This window comes from Ambystoma mexicanum, chromosome 2p (genome assembly GCF_040938575.1).
Source record: "Ambystoma mexicanum isolate Mex_15411 chromosome 2p, UKY_AmexF1_1, whole genome shotgun sequence".
Lineage (NCBI taxonomy): Eukaryota > Metazoa > Chordata > Amphibia > Caudata > Ambystomatidae > Ambystoma > Ambystoma mexicanum.
The window spans coordinates 445,854,267-445,871,700 of NC_090923.1; the positions used below are offsets into that span (position 1 = coordinate 445,854,267).

The 17,434-nt window shown below is 46.0% G+C and overlaps 1 protein-coding gene across 2 annotated transcripts in view; it reads right to left on the bottom strand.

The window, feature by feature from the left end:
* TMF1 (TATA element modulatory factor 1) overlaps positions 1 to 17,434 on the bottom strand; it is a 418,170-nt gene that overhangs the window by 46,611 nt on the left and 354,125 nt on the right. For both annotated transcript variants that reach the window (XM_069643800.1, XM_069643801.1), the window contains exon 14: positions 14,101 to 14,220. In XM_069643800.1, the coding sequence (XP_069499901.1) occupies positions 14,101 to 14,220 (120 nt within the window). The remainder of the gene's footprint in view (positions 1 to 14,100; positions 14,221 to 17,434) is intronic.

The window sequence follows — 17,434 nt, forward strand, 5'->3', positions numbered from 1 at the left end:
GTCGCCGGGGCGCCCTCACAGGACTTAGAAGGCTGCTCGGACTTCTTCTTCTTCTTCTCACCTGACGGGCTCTTTACTTCCAGACAGTTGGAGAGACGAAGGTGTCGGTCCCTGATGGTCCGTTCCGACATGTTCCTGCAAAACGCACAGTCTTTCTCCACGTGCGTTTTGTCCTCATGAAGGCAGTAGACACATTTCGAGTGCTCGTCCTCCTTGAACACATTCTGCAGCTGGCATCCAGGGCAAACCCTGAACAGTTTTCTGGGTGTCGAGCTTCCTTTCTCCTGGTCCATGTTCAGGTAGGCCGCAGAAACTTCTGGAATCCTCCAAGAAGCGTAACTTGACGAAATCTTCACCCTTGAGGGGCGTAGAAAAATCCGACACGGATCTCCGTTAATCGGATGTAGAGATGGTGGAGCTTGAGGCTCTATTTGACCGAAAAATGAGAAATTCTCTTTGAAAAAGTGTGAAAACGCAGCAAAAGCTCGAGCGCTAAACACGAGGACTCCCAACACTTGAGCGTGCAGTAAAAATCTGAAGATAGCTGCCAGAGGCGGGGCTTAGGGAGAGGTCAGTCATTGGCTTGGGGCAGTATGACCCAGAGACCAGTGATTGGTTACTACTGAGAAAGACAGATCAGAAACGAAACTGATACTGATTTTATCTTTACCGAGGATTCCCGGCCTGACGGGGAATATTCATGAGCATGTGCATCCATGCCAGACCCGACCCCATGCTGGAGAAATCCTGATTGTCTGGGATCCAGAATCCCTTTATCCGATGCCCATGAGCTGAGATCCCAGAGGATCACAGAGGCAAATAGCTTGCCCAGTAAATCAAGTAGGGCGATCGAGCGATAGTTCTTAGGATCAGCCCTATTGCCCTTCTTGAACACCGGCACCACCCAGGCCTCCCGCCAAGATTCCGGTACCAGTCTGTTTGGCATCACCTATTTGAATAGGGATACCACAATACCTGCCCAGGCCTCAGGGTTTTTCTTCAGCATACAATTGGAGACACCATCAAGTCCTGCTGCTCTAGAAGAGCTAAGCCTTATAATCATAGACCTAGCTTCTGCTTCATCAAAATCAAAATGCCAACCACCTGGGCTTTGAGTTTATTTATTTATTCGTATTTGTTAAGCGCACAGAAACAGCCCTGAGGCATTGTGGCGCTGGTTACAAAAAATAGCGATACTTAGTTACACATAGAGGCATACACGCATGCAGGTTTAGACAATAAAAACATTAGCAATGTGTGTATGTTTGGCTGTAGGTAGAGGAGTTTAGCTGAAGAGAGAGGTTTTGAGTTTTTTTCTAAAAGCTGTGAGGGAGCATTCTGCTCTTAGAGCCTGAGGGAGATTGTTCCAGAGTCTGGGGGCTATGTAGGGGGAACCCCGACCTCCCGCTGTGATCTTGTTGATATGTGGTACAGTGAGTTGGTTAGTGTATCAAAGTCTGGTAGGTCTGGATGAGGCCGGTCTGTGAATAGTGTCTGAGGGATATGATGGTGCAGTGTGTTGGATGCATTTGTGGGTAGTGGTTAGAACCTTGAAGGTGATACGTTCTTTGACAGGTAGCCACTGAACAGATTGTCTTGCATGTGAGATGTGGTCCCTTTTGGAGATGCTTAAGGCTGCTCTCAGAGCGTTATTTTGAGTGACCTGAAGTTTGTTTAGGTTTTTTTTCCAGAGGTGCCAGCTAGGAGTGTGTTACAATAGTCAAGTGTAGCGCCTATGGTAGCTCTTGCTATTGATAGGCAGTTTTCTTTGGTGAGGAATGGTTTGATGGCGTTGATGAATTTGGTGCCTAGTGCGGATGCGGAGACAATGGCACTGACTTGTTTATCCATAGACAGGGTTGCATCAATGTAGACGCCTAGCGTTTACACAGAAGAGAGGACTGGGATAGTGCAGTTGTCAATGTTAAAATAACATAGAGACTATCAAGCCTGGCAAGTGTAGACCTTTGGCTAAGGATCAGGATTCAAGTTTTATCCCCGTTAAGACATAGGCCGTTAGTGGCCATCCAGGCTTGAATAGTGGCGTATATATGATTTAGGGCCAGGGCGTCTTTGTGGTACGAGCCAGTTAGGGGGAGGAGCACTTGGGTGTCGTCTGTGTAGTTGGTGTAGGCGATTCCAAGTGCATCCAGTTTATTGAAAAGAGGCTTTGTAAAGAGGTGGTACATTGTAGGTGCTGTACAAGAGCCTTGTGGGACACCGCAGTGAATTATGGATGGTGTTGCGTTGGATGCGTTTGCAAAGACTTTCATGGCCCTCCCTTCTAGAAAGGATGTTATCCATGAGGTGGCTTGGTCTGAGAAATGTGCAGAGTGGGAGAGGTGTGAAGTGAGGGTCTTGTGGTCCACTAGGTCGAACGCCGCTGAGAGGTCAAGGAGAAGGGTGGGTTTACCTGTGTCCAGTATCTTAGTCATTTGTTTTTTAAGGTCCAGCAGAGCAGTCTCTGTTCCGTGGCCCTTGCGGAAACCTGACTTTCTGGTACCTAGGATGGGGTTTGATTCAAGGTATAGTTGGATTTGGCTGTGTGCCATTTTATCTAAAATTTTGACAAGCAAAGGGACTGTCGTTATAGGTCTGTAGTTGTTGGGCAGCGTGGGGTCGAGAGAGGGCTTTTTTTTAGAAGTGGGCGCACCCAGGCTTCTTTGAGACTGTCTGGGACGGAGCAAGTCTTGAAAGAAGCATTAATGAATGCGGTAATGAGTGGGGCAAGTGGTTCAGCGCAGTCCTTAATTAACTTAGGAGGGCATGTATCGCCTTTGCAGGTCGATGGTTTCAGATGTTTCAGGATGTCCAGGACTTCTAGTTCTGAGACTTCGTTGAAGGCAAATTTAGAGATCGTAATGGTTTTGCTAGAGGTTTGAGACTGAGTGCTGACTCTGTTTCGGTAGGGTATTGTAGTGGTCACGGATTTTGTTTTGTAGGAGGTCTATTTTGTTGAGCATGGCAGCTTGGATACTGTTGCGCCAAGCTTCATCCTTAGCGATCTCGTCAGTAGAAGTGGGAGGCACTCTTTAAGGATGGAGAAGAGTTCTCTTGAGTGGGACTTAGAGTCTGATATTCGACGGTTGTATGACTCATATTTGGAATTGAAGATGGCAGCTTTGTATTTTTTTGCGATGACTTTGAATAAGTCTTTGGTGATGTCGCACGGGTTTGCCTGCCAATCTTTGAGTGCCTGGCGCTTGTTGTTACGCAGAGCTTGGAGGTCCTATGTCAACCATGCATTGGAATGGAAGGACTTTTTCTTTTTGTTTCTTCTAGAGGAGCAATGGAATTTATTGCATTAGTGAGCGTATCCTTGAGAATGTCTGCTAGAATGTTAGGATCTTGTGAGAAGGGTGGGGCGAGGCATGGAGTGTTGAGAAGGGGACGTAAGTTGTCTGCCGTTAATTTTTTGGAGCTTATGGTTAAGGTGGCAGATATGTACTAATGTTTTTTTGGTAGGTGTCGTGGGGGATAGTGATTTTTATGCAGCTGTGATCTGTCCACGGGAGGAATGTGATAGAGGAGTTGCAGTTATGGTCGGTCAGCCAGTTAAGAGTTCTGCCTTTAGTGTGGGTGGGCGATACCATTTTTTCAAGTCTAAGTTGGAGAGCTCCTTAAGGAAGGAGATTGCTGTTTTGTCCTTGGGATCATTATAGCCTAGATTAAGATCACCTAGGAGTATGGTATTGGTGGATTTTTTTTAATGTTTTCGCTGTGAATTTGAATGATTTGCCCTTGAAAATTGGCTGGGAGTCCTGGGGGCCGGTAGATGACATGGGTGTTGATGGTATTGTTGTGAGAGAGTGGTAGTTTGGCTGATAGTATGTCTGCATTCCCTTCCCATGTGTGGGGCGTGGGTCTGATATCATGGATGTCTTTATCGATCAAGGAACCCCCCCCCCTAATTTTGTTGGTCTGTCTTGCCTAAAGATGGAGTAGCCTTCAGGCACGGCTTAAGTAATGGCGGTGCCTGATGCTTCATGTAGCCAGGTCTCCGTGATGGCTAGCAGATCTAAGTCGAAACTGGAGATAAGCTCATTTATTTCCAGAGCATGGGCATTGAGCGAGCGGGTGTTAAGTAGTTCGCATTTGAGTAGTGGCGCTACCTGGATTCTGTTAGGAAGCTGCTTTTTTGTTTGTTTTTTATGCTTGGAGTTGGATGGGATGGAATGATTGGGAGTGGGCACAATGCTGGTACACGGGATGAGGACGTGAGGATTACTGGGCGTAGAGTTGTGAAAAACGTCTGTGCGGGTACCTAGTCTGAGGTTTCTGTGTGATATTAGAATGTGGTAAGAGGAGAGGGTCCTGGGTAGAGTGCGCGTCCTCGGCCTGCACAGTCTGATACAGCTGTTAGGTACATAGGTGTGAGGATGCGTGATGTCGGGACTGGAGTGAGTAGGTGTGGAGTTGGTGTTCAACGGCATCTTGATGCTGGAGCTAAGTAGGCAGGAGGGTAGATACTGTTGTCTATATATTGCTGTGGGAGGAATGTGATAGAGGAGTTGCAGGAGTGTGCCTAGGAGTAGTAGTGTGTTCATCTGGTAGTGCAGCCCTGGTAACATGCTGGAGTACTTGGTTGTGAACGAACAGAGAAGCGGGATGGAACAGTGGTGGTTCTGGTAGGGCGAGGTGCTAACTGCCTACGGGATATCAGATGGCAGAAGTATGCATAAAACATTCACTTTCTACAAGTACATAATGAAGCATTTTCAATGATGAATATGAAACTTAAGCATTGCATTGTGACATGTGCATACGGTACTGATACATAAAGTAGTTTACAAAATAGGATTGTGTTGCGTTTAACGCTATTTAGATTCTGGGGGCAATGCGGGGCAGTCTTAGTTGGAGTGTTCTACTCACGTAGGCTTCAAGTCCAGGGGCGTCTCGGTGGAAGAGTGTTGGCTCCGTGACTCCAGAGGCAAACAGGGGCAAACAGGAAGGGGCCTTTCTCTCTTGGGCCTTCCTGTCGTGGGCCGGCTTCTGCCTGCCGGCAGCCTTCTGGGAGAATTAGGGGCCGTTGCTAGGCAACGACTAACAACAAATGTGGCCGGCGGCCATTTTAGCATGCATCCAGTTCGCAGATGCGGCTTCATCGATCACCTGGTGGGGTGCCTGCGCAGCGGGGGCCGGTGGCACGGTAGCGCTGCAGAAGGAGGCTACCTGAAGTGGTAAGGAGCTCCGTGCGGTGGATCCTGCCGAGCTCTTCAGTGCAGAGCGATGCAGGCTGCTCCTGTGTGCCTTGTGGCGCCGTAGATGCAGATCCTTTCAGTGGATCTTGACTGGAGGAGGAGGGCTCCTGCCCTGTCGGGGGCAAATGCTGGAATGGGATGGGTTGATTTGGAGAGAGCAGGTTGGGGTGAACCCTCAAAGATTTTAGAATAATGGCTGACCCATCCTTCTTCAGTGACCCCCCCCACCCATCAGTTGATTTTATTTTACCACCTCCACCATTATTAATGGGTTCCCACATGTTACGCGAGTTTTTCCCACATACTGCGAGTAACATTCTCTCTGCATCTTTTTGTAGGAGTATACATCTGTGTGATTTCACCCAATTTCTATAGGTCTGGCTATGCTTTTTGATGAGTGCTATCGACAAGGCTGTTTTTAAGCGCTTTAGTTTCCTCACCTCCGCCTGATAAGATCGGTAGACTTTAACTAAGTCAAAGTTATTGGTATGCTTTGGCGCCATATGTATTACACCGCCTTTTCCAACCTTTTGTGTAAAGCCTTTCAATAGCCAGGCATATTCCACCAACTCATTGTCTCTAGCAGCCCCGTGGGCGAACCAGGGTGCCAGGAGAGCAATCTTCCCTACACAGATTTTTAATCGATTTGAGCCTTCATTTAACTCTATGGGGGGCATGAGTTTATGTTTGTATCGGCCAGCTAGAATCTCCATTGTGATGGAAAGAAGGCCATGATCGCTTTGTGGCGAGTGTACAACCTCAAACCTAGAGACCATGTCCCCCAGAGTCGATGACGCAAAGCAAAAATCTATGGTAGATGCCTGCATACCATTGCTCCAGGTAGGAGCACCGGGGAAATCCCCCATCGTCTGCTCGTTTAGCAATCTCAATTCCCTCACAGATCTCTCCTCTATCTATCTCTGTGCGAAGACATTGAGTTTCTCATACTGTAGAGGCCAACCAATCTTTTGACAGAAGGCAGAAATTGAAATCTCCACAGATGAGACTATCGAGGTCCCACCGACCCCCTCTATGGGAAATTGATCTACTTTCTCCATGATCAATCTCAACCACTTTTCTGCAGGGGGACCTTTCATGCCACGGTATACATTTATCAACAAGCATTTCGAAGTTCCATTAATATGAGACTTTTCAAGTTCCAAAATTTGAATATAAGGGTCCGGTGTCAGGTGTTGGCAAACCTTGAAACCGTGCTCTACTTTAATAAGGGTGAGCAGGCCAGAATAAGTTCTCCCCTGCTCCCATTTGAGAGCCGCGCTCATGTAGATTTCATAGACGTCACAAGCTGGCTTATCCTGTAACCAAGTTTCTTGGAGGCATATGGCCGCTTCACACTGGAATGCTCTTCCTACTCACTTACGTATGATTGACTCCCATTTAGCATTCCACAAAGCTATCAAAACTACACTCTTTGTTTAGTGAGTACAGAACCCGGCTAAATATCTTGCCTTCCTTGCAATGCATGTGCACGGTTTGCTCACCTTTTTTGTAACCAAGCCTGATACTGCTCATCTCTATTTGAATTAAGTCTTCTTCCAATTTCTTGTAAAAGCGCCTCAATGCCTTTGGGCTGCAAGTGCGCTATACAAATGCAAATAAATAAATAAATAAATAAAAATAAATAGATATCATACGCCCCGCCCCCTAAGAATCCTCTGTTCTTCTGTAAATAGGAACTCAAAACCACCAAGCTCCAATTCTTAGAAGTTCTCCAGTCTCTTCTAGAACAATCCATTTGTCCTTCTATTTTACCAGGCGCCTGCAATCCAACTCCAGTCAGTCTGTCCCGGGGGTACGTTTTGTGGTAGGGCAGGATTTGGTTTTCCTAAAATTCGGCATCCTTCATTTCTGATCGTTAACTTGTCTCTTTCTTTTGTGGAATCTTTGTGGGCCTATTCAGATTTAAGTCTGCTTTTCTTGTAAACATTTTTACTGGTTTGGATGGAGGCAATTGGGGAGTCTGTTTCTTTACATGGGACCATTCCGAAGGTTGTTTCTTTGTTTGATTCCTATTGGTAGGCACCCAAGAATAGTCACTGAGATCATAGCCCAGAAAAAGCAGCATTTCGCTCTGATCCAACAGGGCTTCCTTTATAGGGGGTATGGGGGGGGGAAAGTGTCCAAATGGAGAATAACATGGTCACCCCTGTCCTCAGATGGGAATTCCACTACTCTTATATCTCCCGTAGATATAAATCTTAAGAGCTGGTACCCATTGCAGGAGCTTCATCACATTGCCCCTATTTAGGAGCAAGTATTTTGGTCCACTATTATTCTTGTCAGTAGTAGTTTAGAAACCTCCTTTGAGGTTTTAAAGGGATCTGGGTGCTCTTTCACGGGAGGGTTTCTCCTGGAATTATCGATGGTGTCATTAAGCAGTCTTCTTTCTATCATTTTGGCATTAGTCTTTCTAACATCTGCAAAAGTGGCCTCTCCTCCCCCTGAGGTTTATCCCTCGGTAGTGCCAGTTTATTTTTTTGCTCCATTTTCTTTCTTTTTTCCTCCATGGTTTGGAATTTCCTCCATGGTTTGGAATAACGGAACATAATAACCGTAGTTTGTAGCATGAGGAGGCTCCCTCTATTTTTATTACTGCTTTTCTGCGATATTGGGGCGTCTCGATTTCCCTACAATAAGGTTCACTTAGGTTGTTCCATTTCTCATAGTCTTCGTTTTCCATGATTTCCAGGATGTCGCTAAGGCATGTATCTGACTGGAATGTGTCTTCGCCAGGACGAAGGCAGCCACTTTGATTTAAGTCAGAGTTATCTGCACTCTCTTTATAAAGATGATTTAAATATCGAAAATGAGTTTTTTTTTCTTCCAAGGACTCAAGGCTAGATATTTTCGTCAAATCAATCGTAGCCTTTGGAGGCTCATGCTCGACAGTCGGGATAATGGGTCGAGGAGCATGACTTTCCTTAGCGGCCTTGCATTCGCATTCTTTTGCCTTCCAATGGTTTCTCATCCATTTCGCATCTTCGATAATGGCTTCCATCAGGAGGGCTTTGTCCGCTGTCTCACTCCTTGCCAGATCACAGAGCCCTCCCTGCCATTGATTAGAGGTCTCCGCCTCGAGGTCTAGGTGTCGTTCTAATTTCCTGGTAAAGGAGTCTAGGACTGACAATTTCTGCTGCCATGTATGCATTAGATTCACTTGCTCCTGAAACGCTGAGTATATAGACTGGAGTTAGAGAGATGGTTAGAGAAGCCATTACCATATTTTGTATGTTAGCCATCTCTTCCTTTGCTATATATCCTCCTTGACAGCAGGCCTCTCTACATTCACTGTAGGTTTGCGATATACTGGAATCTACAGATGAGAGGTCCTCATCTTCACCTCGGCTGCCATTTAGCAGTGGGTCTTCTTCCAAGGTTTGGTGGCTGTCCGGTTGCATGCTGGAATTTAACAATGGATTTGGCGGAAGCTCTTCAGTTGCCATTTCTAGGTCCAGAGAGGGCTCCCCCAGGTCACTCTCAAAGATGTTTTCTGCCGGCATCTGTTTCTGTCCTATTGCAGTTGCCATTTTTGTAGGGGATAGAGCATCGAGTTTGTCTTTTATACATGAAATACTCTGACATCTTTGAGTATTTATTTTTTCTGGCAAGTGTGAAAGATCAGCAACTAGTTTTGCTGCTATGTCAGAATATCTTCGTTAAACTCCTTCCTACCGGCCCTTTCTGGACCATAGCCTTGTAGACTATTAATGTCTAAAGCAGTGCCAGGGAGCAGCTCCATAGTCCCATTACCAGTTGGGCTTTGTCGTGGCCCCAGCAGAGATTGCAGTTTTGATGGTGTTGGATTATTTAAGTTGGCCTGTTCCAATTGCACCAAACCCAGCTTTATCTGTAGGCTGGTCTTTGCGCCTGCTAGGTTATTGGATTCCATGACGACCTGCCAGCCCCTGGGTTGAGCCAGGCCACACTCAAAAACCGAGGGCAGGCAGGTAGCTATCCAACCACTGGATTTATTAAGGCAGTCACCACAAGGTTAAGTAAAGCAGAAAGCGACAGCTGTTTATACACAGCCGAGTTTACACAGTCTTTAAGATGCCCTTTAAATAGCAACGTTAGCGGGGATAGACAAAGGGTACAGGATGCTCCCAGGAGAAGTCCTACTTGAACGTTCCAGGTCTCCAGATCTACACAAAGTCTTACATAGTGCTTTTATAGCAAGCCAAGACAAAAGACCATACTAAATCAATCAGGGTGCTCAGAGGCCAGAGCACAATATGTGAAAAACTTTTTCAGGGTGTGGGCATTTGCACGGCGGGCCACAAGGCCACCCAGACCATAGACTACAGAAAAAAATGGCCAACACCCAGCCCAAAGCTGGCCGTCCCACACAAAGGGGCTGCCACACAGCCCAATCTCGCTAAGGGGATATCGGCCCAATCCACGCGCTATCAGGTTGCTCCCATCACAGATCTGCCCCCACAAGGCTCACCCGCAAAGTTCTCCCGCTGCTACCTCCACTGGTGAGGGTGGGGGGCGAGTGCCAAGCGACCAAACTACTGCGCTGCAACACTGTGGAGCACCGTGCAGCAGCAGCAGCTCTGGGGGCCTGGAACCCAGCAGGGACGTTTTTCACTTCTCTCCACCTCTCCGCTCTCCGGTAGATCGAATCAGATCAGAGGAAAGCACCCAAAGGCATAGAGAAACATGTCAAGCTGCACCTCACTGCACGTAGGAAGAACAGAACAGAAACAAAGAGGCCGCTTCCAACACTGTTCCACTCATACATGAATTCTACCGTTTTTGGTTTCTCTTGATAGAGTTGCTTTACTCCATCCTTTTCAATGGCATTTGTATTTTACTACTGCAGCACACAGCACCTTTTGTGCAGTGTTTCTGGAAGATCTTTGAGCTTCCCTCTTTGGTTTTACTTTATTTTCATGTGCTAACTTAAATGTTAGCAAGATAGGGGGATACTTTTATCCTACCTGTGCTTTTCTTTTGTGAGATCAGCCCACCCCACCTTATGTGGAGGGCTGAGGGGATACATACTATCCCATCCTCACTTCTCCTGCAACTTCATAGTTACAGTGGCAAGTCTGAGTGACTGGTAGCAGTGGATATTTTCGCATTAGCCAATGCCATAGAGCATTTTCCCAAAAGTGCATCACAAACAAACCTAGGCACCCAATTATGATCCCGGCCTAAGAAGTACAGGGGAAAGAAACTGTGCCTGCGAAGAAAAAAAGTTTGCTACTGGACCTCCCTGCCACTCTAAAACTTGAGGAGAACCATCTCTGGTTCCGGAAGCACCTCAAGACCTTTCCCTTTTCTTCTGCCTTCGCTCCCCCTCTCCCCTGCTGATCTGTTCTCTCTTGGCACTGTGCACCTGGCCACCCTCTGTCCTTCGGGCCCAGGTAACTGCTTACCCTGCCACCCTCCCACACTGCCACGGGGCCACCCCTTGCACTGGGGTCTATATCCGTACCCATACAGCCCCCCCTTTTTCTTCCTGCACTTATCAGACCTACCCTGTCTGCTGCCTTAAACCTACCACTTGCAAATTGCTGGCTGCATTACCACCGTTTGTTGCCTTTATTATTTATTTATCTGTTTCTCCTCTGCTTTGCACTTTCCACTTATCCCTCCTTCCATGCACTTTTCCCCTCCCCCTCTCCCATGCACTTGCACGTTCTCAATGTCACTGGGCCTAGTAAGATCACTGTTTTGTTCTCCCCTGTTCCCCTGCCTTGCCTTGTCGTGCTCTGAAACACTTGTGTACGAGCGCGATAGAAATAAAATATCAATATCAATACCTACACTCTTTAAAATTCTCAAACCTGGGCAAAGACCAAAATGTTGTCAAAGAAAAAAAAAAGGGAAGTTAAGTGCATTAGAAGAGGAAAGAAAATGTAAACACACACACACTGCTCCACAAAAGGCTCCTACTGTCATCCACGGGTAGAAAAGGACTGATAAGTACGATGTTCTGTAATATGGCATTTGTATAGCGCCTACTGCCATCAATATCACCTCAAAGCACTGTGGGGTGAATGCCCTTGGAGGACCGTGGTCTGAGATGTCAGCTGTGAAGGAGGATTCCAGAATGCGTGTGTGCATTTTTAGCCAGCACGAAGGTAGGAGTGGCTAAAACCCCGATAGCGAGCCATGGGGATATGGATAGTTGATTGGTGCTGTGAGGTCAGGAGAGTAGGCGAGACAAGGTGACTGATTATGTGCACAGCTGGACTGAATTTATTTGTGATATATGATATAGCATTTATAACGAGCTTATACACAAGTGTTTCAAAGCTGGACGAGGCAAGGGAGAAGCAACAGAGGGAAGACAGACAGCGATCTTACAAGGCCAGGTGACATTGAGATTGCGCATGTGCAGGGGAGGATGGGAAAGGGAAAGTGCAGGTAGGAGCAGGGGGCAGTGCAATACATAGGATCAACAGTAAAAAATGTATAGAATAAATAAAAACAGTAGGTAAAAGTGTGGCCAGCTAGTGGCAAGTGCAGAGGTACGTGCAGACATCAAGTCAAGTCAGCTGGCGGGAGAGGGGACTTTGGGCCTGAGGTCAGAGGGTAGCCAGGTGACCAGTGCAGTTTCAGTCAGGAGTTCAGCAGGGGAAAGGAGGAGAGAAAGCAGATGCAAAAGGAAGTTCTTGAGTTGCTGGTTTTCCTCACGTTTCAGGGAGGCTGTTCCAGGAGGCCCCAGCCGAATGAAAGAGATCTAGCACCAACTCGTTGCTTGGAGAAGCAACTGACCTTGCGGGAGTTGGAGGCGGATGAGCGAAGAGCTCGAGAAAGAAGCTATTTAAGAAGAGAGTTGGCGGTATTGAGGCCCCTGGCCCCAGAAGACCTTGTGTACAATGCATAGGGTTGTGAACTTAATCATCGCAGCCACTGGGAGCCAGTGCAGAGATTTCAGTCCTGATACGATACGACCCCGGGGCTTGAGGCCCAGGAAAAGTCCTGCAGTCCTGTTCTGGATGAGTTGCAGAAGGCGGAGAGTAGAAACAGGCAGATTTAGAAATAGACTGTTGAGGTAGTGCAGCCTAGAGAAACAGAGCTCTGGGGACAGTGAACTTCTGGGGGAAGGAGAGGAAAGGAAGAATACCTCTGAGGAGGTGCAGCTGGTAGTGTGACATCTTGAGACATCAAAGATGTGAGGAGAAGGAGAGAGTGAAGTTGAAGATGGCCTAGAGGTTCTTGGGCCTCACAGGTGGGAGAATGAAGAAGGCCAAGAGAGGCCGGCATGAGAGCGACAGGAAAGGAGAGAGCAGGTGTGCCGATGAGGAGAATCTTAATTAAGGCAGAGATCATTGGGGGCACACCACTCCTAGCGGACAGATAGTAAGAGATGAGAGAAGGAGAAGAGGTGGCGGAAGGGAGCCTGAAAATGAGCTGAGTGTCACCCGCATAGCACTGAAAGTTAGGGCAGAGAGCAGCAATGCGGTGGGCAAGAAGTGCCAGCTATTGGTTGAACAGCCAGGGAGAGAGGTTAGACCCCTGGGGAACACCACAAGTAGAGATAGAGGAGAGGAAGGACCCAAGTTGGACCTGTGAAGTTCGATCGGAGAGGAAAGAGGTCAGCCAAACCAGGGCCTGATCGGTGATAGCCGGGTTATCACGGAGACGGTTGAGCAGGATGGCATGTTTGACCGCGTCAAAGGCAGACGAGAGATCAAGTAAGATAAGGGACTCGGCTGCCTTCTATTGGCAGTGGGGATGCGTGTTGTGAAGTCCAGTAGTGATAATTGCAGATGTATGCGTGTGAGATACAGCGGTGTTCCATTGTGATGGAGTGAAAGCTTACATCAATATCCCGGTGGAGAGCAATGCAGAGTGATGGCACAAACAGCAAAATTCAAGTAGATTAAATCATAGGTCAGTGACGTAGTAAATGTGTAGACGGTGGTGGGTTGCCCTGGTAAGAGTCTGTTGGTGGGGGAAGGCACTCGGTCTTGTTATCTGCAGATGGGTCTGTGTGTAGACCTTGGGGCCAAGTGATCTTACGATACTAGTAAGAAAGCAGGCAAGCTCAGTTAGTTAATACCACATGCACCATCAACACCAGGGGTCTAATACCTTTAGCTGCCGAGATGTTTTAGATAACAACTCATCAGCCCTAGACAGCCTATTCAATCATGATGGATCATGGGAGTCCTAGTGCCAAACACCTGGAAAGCTGCAGACACCTGCCGGCTTGGCCTAAATTAAAAAATGTGGATTAAAGAAAAAGTATGCAATAGACCTTTTATAGCACAATGGATATCGCTAGCTAGAACTCAATTAGCTTGAAACAACTATATGTTTTTTGCACGAACAGGCGCAAAAGAAGGTTCTTGCGTGTTGTGTATGCCGACGGCATGCACCCTGCATTTTCTTTTCTTGCTGAATTCATGCTGCTCAACATCTTGCTCCATTCCTATCCCCTTCCCAAGGAATGACCCATAAGCATAGAGAAAGGAGACGAGATGTAGGAGTACATGCTCATAGATTGACTTGTACTTTTATTTTGGGAGTTGCAATAAAGTTTACTTTAAAATTGCTCTAAGCCAATGGTACATAAATCCTGTCAAAGTCATCATGCTACATTCAGAACATAGACAAATCCATAACAAAAAACATGTTCAATACACATGGCATGAAAATATCAGTAACATCACATTTTCATATAGTGCTTCATGTCAGATTCCTCATGCATCTAATTACCCTAATAAAAGATTAATATACTCCTAATAGAACACTAATTGTATTGCTTTGTCCCACCAGTCTTCAAAATGAAAAGTAGAATAGATCAAATATAAACTTTGTTAAAAGAAAACTCCCAGTTCTCAAGGCGTACAGTTGTTGAATGAAATAATGCACCTATGGTAAAGCTAAAAGGCTGTATGTTGTCAAATTAAATTACCTGAGAAAAGAAAGACGACTGAAGCCCTGCCATATCAACTCCACTTATTGAACTTGAGCGTGACAGCGATGGCGTGCTTGGAGTGGGTTCCATAGGTGAAAACGGATATGGTTTACGCTCCTAAAAAAGGATACAGATCTATAAAATGTAGACTTAACATAGTTGTACATTTAGGCAACAGATATACAGCATGATTGTAATCAAAAGCTCTCTCTGATGTGTCAGATTATCACGGATTATCAACATTCTCAAAATCCTGGACACAAGAAGGATCTAGTAATTATTTCTTCTGCCAACAAAAGATTGTACATAGTTATATAGGGTCCTTCTCTGGTTCGTCCCATACCATGACTTTTCCCATCTTGCGACTTGATCATTTTTTAACCATATCCGTTTAGTTTAAAATACACAAACATACATACATATATATACACATCTATTTTTTTGGATTTTTTTTTCTTCAGTGAAAAACATTTTTTTGTTAAGGTGAATGAGTTCAATGCAACAAAATCCATGAAATTCAGTGAAAGTAATTTTGAGTAAAGGTTAAGGTGAAACAATCTGATGCAATGAAACCCTTGACATTACGTGAAAAGAAATGTAGTTCAGTGTGTACGTGGTTCTCAATCTGCATTCAATGCAGTTGTTCCTCATCTCAGTATCGTCTGAATAATTCTTAACATTATGCCTTCATGATTCATATAGTGGAGGCAGAGCTTACCTTTCTTATTCTGTACTCTAGCGGAGCGGTAAGGAGTGAACAGTGTTCTGTGGAAGCTGGAGCAATGTGAGTCTGGCTACAACGTGAGTCTGTTTACACCTGCATTGCCTGGAGGCGGACCTTACCTTTCTTATTCTGAACTCACTAGCAGAGCAGTGCGGATTGTACAGTGTTTTGCGGCAGCTGGAGCAATGTGAGTCTGGCTACAACGTGAGTCTGTTTACACCTGCATTGCCGGCGGACCTTACCTTTCTTATTCTGAACTTACTAGCAGATCGGTGCAGAGTGTTTTGTGTTCTGTGCCTTGTGGTTGTGGCACAGCGCACCATCACCCTCCGCTTCCTGAGAAATAAATACAGGCTAAACATTCTGGTAAGCTGTGGAATGCCTTTTGTTAAAGCAAAAAAAGAAAGTCGGCATTCACCGTCTAACCGAGTTTGAAACTTGCACTGGAACTGTTTTCTATCAAGTGGAGCGACTGTGGGCGGACCCGGTCTGATGCCTTTGAGCCCCACTTATCCGCGCTGCGCCTTGCTTTGAAAATCCTTTTAAGAATAATTGTGTCTCATTTATAGTGCCAACCACCGTTATACAATTTTAATTCTGTGACTGTGTGCCAATTACTGCGAGTACTGGAGCGACTGCAGGCTAATTGCCTTTGAGCCCCATTTAAACTGACAGAAAAGTGTGCCCCAATTTACAAGACGCCTGAACACTCTGACTTTCCTCTATTTGTCTTTTCCCGCCTATGTACTTTCTGCCTAGTGGGAAAGGTATGCCTCAGCCTATAGCAACTACTTCCGCCCAGATCTCCTACCAGGACATTCTTCAAGCGCTCAGTTTACTTCTGTGCCCCCTCTCCCCCCTCTCCGATTGAAACCCGTTTTCAAGTTTCACCAGTAACTACCTCCTCTTCAACCCTCCAATTCGGGACAAGGAGACTTTTCTAATGGGCGCGACTGGGGGACTACTACTGCCTAGTAAAATTACGGACTACTTTTTCGGGATCTTTGCATGCGGCGTCATGAGTCACAGTCCCAGTTGTCCTTGTGACTGTACCTCCTAATGAGACTGGCCAGGTCATCCCAGCCATTCCTCATCCCGTCATTGCTCTAGTGGAGGTTTACAGACAAAATGAGGATAGCGTTATGCTGGATTCTCCCCCTAATCTTCCTCTCAAACTTCAAATGAAGTGCTGTCCTCCTCTTCTTCATTTTCTTCGACCTCAGAGCAAGCACAATCGTGTAGAAAGTGTTCTCTACACATGGCCCTGAACAATAGAGAGGATGGTTTGCAGTCAAAAATACTAACCGAAAAAAAACAAGTTCTCTGTGTTTTAGTATCATTATAAGAAGGCTTGAAAAAGGAAAGCCAAACGCACTCTATAAGGTTGGAATCCATCTTATTCAAATTAGAAAATAAATTCTGGGGCCTCGTTTAAGGTAATGTCTGAACAACTATGGCCCGCCACAAGAGTGTTTTAACTCTGTAGCTGGGTGGTGGGTGAAGTGAAAAATATAGCCCCTCTAAAGAATGATGCCCGGTACAATGCTGTCACTACTGCTCTAGCACCTGCGTGTCCCACAGATTTAATCAAGAGGCAGTAGAGTGGGTTGAACCGAGAGGGTTGATACTGGCAGTGAAAGATACAATGTTGGCCAGAAATGTGTCTCCAGAGCGACTACCTCTGCGCGACTTACATCCTCTGCAAGTAATTTCAGGTTCACCAGGGGGGTTTGGAGGCAGAGTCACCTGTGGGAAGGCGTCCTCCAAACAGCTTGCAAAGGACCTTTCTTTTTTTTTTTTTAAAAACAGTCCACTTTTATTAAGGAACCAGATGCGAGCGTGATTGTTACTGGAGAGGTAACCAAGAATGATGGAATTAGGGGGCTCTTAGCAAAAGTCAAAGTGACTGTTCTAATTCATGGCAGTTATAGCAATCCTGTACCAGAGCCTGTGGGGTGTCTTCAGTCCCCCACACTAGAAAAAGGGATTGGGCTGACACACTTAGTGGAGCGTGTTCATCTGATTCTGTGAGGGTTGGGGACTGGCAAACCTCTGCCGATAGGGTATTTTGCTCACCCTCATTTTCCTGGAGGTGAGGCAGTGGTTGCTGGGTCTTTTAGGTTAATGTCAAGGCTGTGGTGGGTGGTCAAGCCCCAGAAACCACTTTGTTTTGAATCTTTGGAACTTACAGTTATCTGCCTTAGTCTTGACATTAACCTTTAGTGGTAAGTGAGGTTCTTGCCTTTACTCTTTTTTTCTAAACTTAATTTCCCGACTGGACTTTTTGAATTTCCATATATATGACTAGTTCGACTCCTCCTAGACCTTTGGTTGTGTTAAGTGTTGATGATTACTCTTAAAATGATTGACCTTCTTTTGTATGAGCGGCTTTAAGCTCACTGGCGTTTGTTAAAATTTTCAAAGGTGTGTGTTTGTAATGAAATATATCTATGATTTCCTACGAATGGAGCTAAAATGATGTTTTCTATTCTTGTAGATACAGGTATAAACTAAGATGTACTCTTTTCTATCTTTTAGAAATTTGAAGAATTGTTATATTGCCCCGGAAGAAGAGTGTGAACTCGAAACGCGTTGGGCTTTACTTTG